At 38.2% G+C, this 9,548-nt stretch overlaps 1 protein-coding gene across 1 annotated transcript; it reads right to left on the bottom strand.

The window, feature by feature from the left end:
• Nucleotides 1-4,927: 4,927 nt before the first annotated feature.
• LOC125176865 (olfactory receptor 147-like) lies at nt 4,928-5,859 on the bottom strand. The gene is given in 2 exon segments (XM_047878767.1): nt 4,928-5,253; nt 5,256-5,859. Coding segments are annotated over 2 exon segments (930 nt in total).
• Nucleotides 5,860-9,548: the final 3,689 nt, after the last annotated feature.

Below are 9,548 nucleotides of genomic sequence, written 5' to 3'. Positions count from 1 at the left end.
TTAGACCTCAAAGATTTATCTACTAGTTGCAAGTTCGTACCCCTAAACAATGTCTCCCCAGCCCCTGGTAACCACCATTTTACTGTTTTTCCAAGCTTTTTTTTTTTTTTTTTTTAGATTCTACATGTAAATCGTGTCATATGGTATTTGTCTTTCTTCTTCTGATTTATTTCACTTAACATAATGCCCTCAGGGTCCATCCATATTGTCAAAATAGCAGAATTTTCTTCTTTCTCAAAACACTTAAACATGCAACTACCACTCAACCCAGCAATTGCACTCCAGGGCATTGATCCTAGAAATATTTACACAAAAAACATACGCATAAATGTTTTAGCAGCTTTATCCATAACAGCCAAAACCTGGAAAGAACTGGGATTTCCTTCCAAGTGTGAGTGGTTAAATTATCATACTTCCATATCATAAAATACAACCCAGTAATAAAAAGACAACTATTAATACATGCAACAATTTTAATAAATATTCAGAGAATTAAACGGAGTGAAAAAAATGTCAAAATGTTATGTACTGTATGATTCCATGTGTGGAACATTCTGGAAATGGAAAAATTGTAGAAATAATGAGCAAATTAGTGACTGCTAGGTGTCAAGGAGGGGGTGGGATTGAGAGAGAAGTGAGTTTGGCTATAAAAGGGTAATGTCAAGATCCTGGTTGTTTGACACTATTGTTTTGCAAGATGTCACATGGGGAGGAAATCGGGTAGATTATACATAGGACCTCTCTTTATTACTTCTTACAGTTGCATATGTATCTACAATTATATCAAAATAAAAACCTTAATCAAAAAAGACTAAGCAAAAAAAAAAAGGAAGAAAAAAAGAAAACAGAAAACAGGACAACGTAACTCCAATAATGTACCAATATCATATAAAGCAATTGATTAAATATGTTAACATAATAAACTTTAGCTAGTGTCACTAACGTTTTGAACTTGACATGAAAATTTTTTCTTTAAAAACAAATTAGGCGCTCCTGGGGTGCTCAGTCAGTTACGTGTCCGACTCTTGACTTCAGCTCAGGTCATGGTCTCATGGTTTGTGAGTTCGAGCCCTGCATCCGGCTCTGCACTGACAGTGTGGAACTTCTTGGGTTGGGATTCTCTCTCTCTCTCTCCCTCTCTCTCTCTCTCTGTCTCTCAATAAATAAATAAATAAATAAACTTAATAAAAAATTAAAAACAAATTATATTTTAATTTTTTTAAAAAAAGTACCAAAGAGAAATTTTACAGCTAAAATTTACAATAAATGAAATAAACTCACAGAATGGGCTTCAGAGTAGATTAAAGACAACAGAGGAAAGAAACAATGGACTCAGAAGTAAATCAAGAGGAAGTATATAATGTGAATAACAGAAAAAAAATAGACTAGATAAAAGTAAACAGGGCCTCAGAGACCTATGGAACAGTAACAAAACCCCTAATATTTATATCTTTGGAGTCACAGAAAGCAAAGGGAAGGTGAGTAATGCCAAAAACAACATGCAAAGACATAGCAGCTAAAATGTTCTCCAAATCAGTGGAAGACAGATTCAAGAGCTGTGCAAACCTCAGACAGAATAAATCCAAAGAAAGCCATGTCATGGCTCATCATAATCAAACCTTTGGAAACCAAAGCCAAACAAAATCTTCCATGAAGGTAGAGAGAAGAGACAAATTACCCACAGAGATACAATGACTAAGAGGGCAGTGGATTCCCCATATAAAATAATGAAGGAAAGGGGCTTCCAGTGAAAGGAAAGAACTGCCAACTTTGACTTCTATATCCACTGGCAATATCCTTCAGGAATGAAGGGGAAATAAATACATTTTCAGAGGAAGGAAACCTAAGATTATTTGTCCTCAATATACTGATCCTTACAGAATGTCTTTAAAAAGTATACCAAACAGAAAGGAAATGATCACAGGAGGAAGCTTGGAACTCCAGGAAGGAAGACCTTGTGACTGGGTAAAAATAGAGGTAAATATAACAGACTATCTTGAAGATTTTTTAAAACTATTTTTTGACATTTGAAGCAAAAGTACACCATCTGATATGACACTCAATGCTTGTAGAGGAAATACTAAAGACAGTTCTTTTTAATGGAATGGCATAAAAGGAAGTAAGTAGAAGCAAGTGTTCTCCACTTTACGGCAAGTCATAAAATGTCAATGCCAACAATGTAAGTTACATATGTATGTTGTGATACCTACAGTATACAGACAGATATACTTCAAATTACCAAGTATAAATCAAAGCTGAATTCTAAGAAAGATCAAGTAATCAATAAGAAGGCAAGAAAAGGGGAAACAGAGGAATAAGAAACAGTGGAAACAAATAGAAAACTAATAACACAATGGTAGGGTAAGCCCCTCAGACATCAAAAGATCAATAATGGTCTAAATAACGTAAATGGAGAGGCCAATTAAAAAGCAAAGATTTTAAAGGTCCATTTAAAAATGACCCAACCACAGGCTGCCTGCAAGAAGCTTGCTTCAAATATAACAACATAGGTAGGTTGAAAGTAAAAGAATGGAAAATAATAAACCATACAAACATAATAAGTTGTAAAGGTTGTTTATATTTTCTTAACACAAGTCCATTATCAGATATATATTTTCTTGGTATATGATGTGACTTTTCATTTCCTTAATTGCATCTTACAATTTAATATTGAGTAGAGAAATAACCAAATCCAAAAAAGTCATGGACATGAAAAGTACAGCATAGGGAATATAGTCAATAATATTGTAACAACATTGTATGCTTGCAGATGGTAATTACATTTATCATGATGATCATCGCATCATGCATAGAATTGCCAATTCACTATGATGTACACCTAAAACTAATATAACAATGTATGTCCCCTATACTTCAATTAGAAAAAAGAAAGTAGGTACACTTTTCAAACAGGTATTTCAAGGAAGATATACAATTGGCTAATAAACATATGAAAAAATGTTCAGTATCAGTATGCATTAAGAATGTGCAAATTAAAACCAAAATGAGATACCACTGCACACCCACCAGAATGGCTATGATTAAAAAGAAAGACATTAATAAGTGTTGGCAAAAACATGCGGGAAAAATTGTCATGTATTGCCGGTGGGAATATAATAATAGTAAGGCCTCTTTGTTTTTGTTTTGTTTTGAATTTTTTTAACGTTTATTTATTTTTGAGACAGAGAGAGACAGTATGAGCAGGGGAGGGGCAGAGAGAGAGAGGGAGACACAGAATCTGAAGCAGGCTCCAGACTCTGAACTGTCAGCACAGAGCCCAACATGTGACTCGAACCTGTGAACTGCGAGATCATGACCTGAGCTGAAGTTGGAGGCTTAACTGACTGATCCACCGAGTAGAGCCTCTTTTGAAAGCAGTAGGGTAGGTTCATAAAAAGTTAAACATAGACTTTCCATTTCGCCCAGCAATTCTCCTCCCCACACTTTCATATAACCCCCTGAGAAGCACAGGGGCATTCATCAGTGACCAGCACTGCCAGATCCACACATCTCCCCTCCTCCTCGACCACTACCTCTGGGTCCAGATATCTTTGCTGACCTATCTTGAGTCTGAACTACTTTTCAACAAAGGGTTGCGGAATAATTAGATATCCATATGCAAAAACATTTACTCAGATCAACAGCCCACACCATATAGAAAAAGTAATTCAAAATGATCATGGGTTCAAACATCATGATACATAGAGAAGAAAACATAAGCAAAAAATCCTTGGGACTTTGGGATAAGCAAATATGACACCAAAAGTTCAATCCATTATTAAAAAATTGAGACATTAGAATTCATTAAAATTAATATTTTCTGATCTTTGAGAGACACTATCAAGAGAATGAAAAGAAAAGGTGGATTAGTGGAAAATATTTATGAATCATATGTCTGATACAATTTGCATTCAGAAGACATAAAAAATCCCATCTCAAGACTATGAAAACAACCCTACGTGCCCTATGAGAGCACAGACACTGTGTGTCTTTTACTTATGTGTCTGTGATGTTTAAAAACAGAGCCTGGTATAGGATAGGTACTCAGTATCTGTTTACTCATTAAATAACTACATTGTTTGTGCCAGTAAACCTCTGAGACAAAGGCGGAGTGAAAATAATAAAGGGAAAATGCTGATTGCTATGGGATTAGAGATTATTAGGTCTATTTGAGAAAAGGACAAACATTCTCCTACCAATAATTGGTAAATGTTTCTAATAAAATTAATATAGCTTCTCCTAGTACCTATATTCCTGCCCTGAAGTCCCAAGAGGTAAAACCCAGTATAGGTTCCCTTTATTCCTGATGGCTCTATAAAGTTATCTCGGTTTCTTGTCCTTAGGATCCAGCATCAGGAGGAAATCTCCATTTACCACAATCCTTTGAGACCAGAGACCAGACGCAGAAGAACATCTTCCTATTTTTATCTTCATTTGGGAAATGAAGGATTCTCCCCGAACAAAATGCCCTACAGCACTCAAACAGACCGCTCTCATGGCCACCATAATCTTTCCATACAGGTTTATTGAACAAATGAATACAAGGCCAAATCTAAAGTCCACCAAAGTCCACATATCCAAGACAAAGCTTCACAGGAATTCCAGACATGCCTCAGTCAAAAATCCCAAATGTTACCATTTTTGGATTTACCATCATTCAACCTTTTATACTTAAAACTTTATAACTTCTAAAAATAAGCTGGAGAATGGCAAATGAACTGTTTTTTTACTTCCTATGAAAAGATAAAGGACGGATCCCCCTCCTCCTTATATTGTCTTTGTGAAATAACTTGTAAATAATTAGCTTAATTTACCCTATATTTGAATCATTTGCATTTCTACTTTGATTTCTTACTGTTCTCTCCATAGCTTCATACACTGTCTGCCTTTACTAGGAGTTGGCATCTGTAACTAACACCGTTTCTACTCAAGAGAACACCCTTTTCTTAAAAGTCTTACTCAGTGCAATTTTGACATCTTTGTTCCTCAGACTGTAGATAAAAGGATTCAACATTGGCCCCACAATGGTATAAAAAACTGTGGATACCTTATCTTGATCCAAATACCCAGTAGAAAAAGGTCTTAGATACATGAATGCCGATGCTCCAAAGAAGAGAGAAACAGTAACTATGTGGGAGCTGCAGGTACTGAAGGCTTTGGACCTGCCCCCTGTAGAACGGATACGGAGGATGTTGGAGATGATCAAGATGTAAGAAATGGTGATGGTGAGACTGGGCATTATTACATTGATCCCACCACAATGAAAACCACCAGCTTGTTGACGTAGGTGCTTGTGCAGGAGAGCTGAAGGAGAGGAGGTATGTCACACATGTAATGATTAATGATGTTGCCATCACAGAACGTGAGCCTCAGCATGCACCCGGTGTGCGCCATGGCACCCACAAACCCCATTGCATATGTTCCTGCCATCAGCATGAGGCAGACCTGGTGGGACATGATGGCCTTGTAAAGCAGGGGCTTACAGATGGCCACATACCGGTCATAGGCCATCGATGTCAAAATATAGCACTCATCAATGACAAAGAAGGAGAAGAAACAGAGCTGAGCCACGCACTCTGTGTAAGAGATGGTGTTTTGCCTTACAAAACCTATCAGCATTCTAGGCATTATGACAGACGAGTAGCAGAGATCAATGAAGGAAAGGTTGAAGAGAAAGTAGTACATGGGAGTGTGCAGGTGAGGCTTCAGACCAATCAGAATAATCAAGCCCATGTTCCCCATCACGGTGACCACGTAGATTCCTAAGAAAATGAAGAAGAGAGGCAGCTGGAGTTCTGGCTGTTGTGTTAAACCCAGCAGGATAAACTGGGTCACTGAAGAGTCATTTCCTACTGCCATGTTCCCTAGGGCGTATCTGTGAGAACAGGACAGAGGGTGACATTAAAATGAGCACCCAGCCCTCTTCCCCCAATCCCTCCATAATGAGACAGAGTCCCAGAATGAGAATTAACTCACACCCACCCTCCTGTGTGCCTTTGCTGTCTCCATTGGATAAAGGCTGAGATTGTTTAAAGATGTCTATCAAAAACACCAGCAGGCAAGTGCTGTAGGGGTAAGACTGAGTACCCCTGTGAGGGATCAGGACTCCATCATCTCTGCTCTACTTCAGCTTTCACAGTCCCTCAGCTCCCCCTAATGCTCAATGGCTGTCTTAGCAGACAGGAGATCATGGCATTTCAGATCTTCAGCCTCATAGCTGAGGTTTGGAAAAATAAGGGGATACATAAAATTCATCACTCACCCTTCTGCATCGGGATTTCACTGTTGGGCTGTGCTAACCCTTCTCCCTTATTTTCAAGGGGGCACAAGTGGCTCTGATGAATTTTCCAGGCAAGTAGCCCAAAACGGAGATTCTTCTTTGTTACTGGGTTTGTTCTGAGCGAATTTTGTATGAAAGGAACCAGAGCACAGACTTCTGAGAAGCCGTGAGTTATAGATCATGATATCTAATGGTGGCTTTGCCCAGAGTATTTTTCTCCAGGCTAGCGGGTAGTAAATAGTATCTACTCATGCCCAGAGAGCCCCCTGCTAATATGACCTCAAGGGTTTTCATGAGTTAGGAAATCCTAGAGACCTGATTAAATATTGGAAGACATTTCTCCCAGTGTTTTCCCCAGAGATCAGGCTTTGTAGCAAAATTACCTACTCTGCATTTGTAGCCTAGTTCATTATAATAACACTGCATTATTGGAATTTACCCTCTTACATACATTTTGGTCTGTGGCCAAATAGGGCATATCCCCAAGCAGAAAAGCAGATGATCTTTCCTGCATCCACAGCACCTCTTGCTACATGAAATCCTATACATTATTTGTTGGTTTGTTGTGTCTTTTCACAATCGATACACACATACCTTCATATACTCACATCCATGTTAATTTAAGTTTCAAAGGGGGCAGGCTTTTGTCTGTTTTCTTCAGTACTCTTTCCGTAGCAACTTAAAGTATTACCAAGCATATATAGTAGGTACTGAATAAATATTTGTTTAATTAAATGAATGAATGAGAATCCCTTTTTTCCATCCTTCCTGGACATTAACTACAACAGAATTCTTGCCCCACAGGCAAAGGCTTACATGGTGTCAACCCATTTCTTTGCACACCCGAGTGCAGAACAGGAAAAACACTAGTATGGTAAGTGAAGGCCACTGCGGAACTCTTAGTGGTCACGTAGGAGCACTTCAGATCAAAAGTATTGAACTCAAAGAAAGAATATAATCTTCCTCCTCTCTGAATGTCACATAGAGGACTTCCACAGGCTCTCAGAGAGGTCCCGATGTCTCTCCCCAGGGACTACAGCATACACTCAGATCAAAAGACAGATTTGGATTAGTATACGAAGCTCTAAAATGCCAAAATCCAGGTCAGCTCATGATGGGAGGGCATTAGGATTTTTATTTCTTTTTTGGCACAGGATTGAAATCATCAAAATGCAGACTCGAGAAGATTAACACAGTGTGCACCAGCAAGATGGACTGGTATAAGGAAGACAAGAGGCAGGGTCAGCTTTGGGGGGCAATCACAATAACCAGTGATTGATTTTTAAGTGCCCTGAATTAATAGTGCTACTGTGAGTAATTCCAAGAAACAAACATACTCTTAGAGATGTTGCAAAGGAAGATCCATTTGGACTTCTTACAAAGAAAGTAGAAATAGACAAAAAAAAAAATTCCAAAAGATACTAGCCTAGGTGTTTGGATAAACTATGCTATTATCCTACAAACAAAAATAACTCAAAAATATTGGAGATATTTATAACAATCATACATTCAGTGTTGAACATGATGAGTGCCAGCTGCTAACAGGACCTCCAAGCATAAGTGCATGTTAGGAAAATGCCCAACTAAGGTCAAATAAATGTAAGAAGGAAAAGGAGGAAGGTTGGTACATGAGAAAAAGATTTGGGGATGGTTTCCCTGGAGGCTAAAGCCATGGGATCAGGTAAAACCCAGTGAGAGAAAATAAAGAGAAAAAGATTAGAAGGGCAAGAAGAAAATTTGAGAAATCCTCCAATTGTGGGTTTTATGCTTAGGATAATTTAAAACCAAACAGTGACTGAAATGAGTCCCAATTATCATTCTCAGACCCCTCAAAATTACTAGAGGACTAAATATTCCTCAGACCAAACTTGAACAGTGTCCCACTGGACAGATATGCCTTGGACTGCAGCAGTGATGAAGAAAAACTTCTTTTTTTTTTAAAGTTGTTTTTTAAAGTTTATTTTTTTTTTATCTTGAGAGAGAGAGAGTGCGCAAGCAGCGGAGGGGCAGAGAGAAGGGGAGAGAGAGAGAGAATGTCGAGCAGGCTCTGCGCTGCCAGGACTCGAACTCATGAACCATGAGATTATGACCTGAGCGGAAATCAAGAATCAGACGCTTAATTGACTGAGCCACCCAGGCACCTGGTAAAAATGCATTTTCTATGGAAAGTTACAAACTCTTTTTTAACTGATACAATAACCAGAAATACTCCCTCCAAACTCTATCAAATCACATTAATAAGAAAAATCTAGGGCTAAGGTTCTAAGCTAGAGCTGAAAGTATTTTTTCATGTTTAATACACACCATGTAAATATGGGCAAGTGTGGAGTGATTATAGGAGATTCTGGGCAAGTGTGGAGTGATTATAGAAGATTCTGGGCTTAGCCTTATGTCACAAAACTCTCATTTCCTCCCTTCCTTTCTCCCACCTGCATAATGGTCACCTTAGCCTAATTCAGTTATAACAATGCTAAATGGTCATCTTTTCCCTGAAATGTATCATAGCACCTCTTGCCCACGCCTGACTCCTTTTTAAGTAACTCAAGCCCGATATGTTCTAACCTGTCAAAGTCAGGGGTAATTAAACCTTTATGTGATGCTATATTTTCTAAGGATGCAGAAAATGAAACCATGTATCTTAACATTGAGCATGATGTTTTGATATATGTATACATTATAAAATGATAATCACAACTGGCTCGGAGCCTGGAGCCTGTTTCTGATTCTGTGTCTCCCTCTCTCTCTGCCCCTCCCCCGTTCATGCTCTGTCTCTCTCTGTCCCAAAAATAAATAAAAACGTGGGAAAAAAAAATTAAAAAAAAAAAAAGATAATCACAACCAAGCCATGTAACATATTCATTACCTCATGTAATTACGAATTTTTTGTAGTGAGAACACTTAAGGTCAACTCTCTTAGCAAATTTCAAGTATATAATACAGTATTGTTAACTATAGTTGCAAGGTTGTATATGATCTCCATAACTTATACATCTTGCAAACTGAAACTTTGTCCCCTTTGAAGAGAAGCGCCCCCTTTTGGCCACTCCCCAGCCCCTGACAACCATCATTCTTCTCTCTGCTTTCATGAGTTTGACATGTTTAGACTACATATATATGTGAAATCATGCAATATTTGTCTTTTCATAGCTGCCTTACTTCACGGAGCATAATGTCCTCCAGGTCCATCTATATTGGAAAAGCAGCCAGTCTGGAAAAACAGTATGGAGGTTTTTCAAAGAGTTAAAATTACAACTACCTTATGACCCAG

The sequence above is a fragment of the Prionailurus viverrinus genome, chromosome D1, assembly GCF_022837055.1.
Source record: "Prionailurus viverrinus isolate Anna chromosome D1, UM_Priviv_1.0, whole genome shotgun sequence".
Taxonomy (NCBI): Eukaryota; Metazoa; Chordata; class Mammalia; order Carnivora; family Felidae; genus Prionailurus; species Prionailurus viverrinus.
This window is presented reverse-complemented; position numbering and strand designations above follow the sequence as displayed.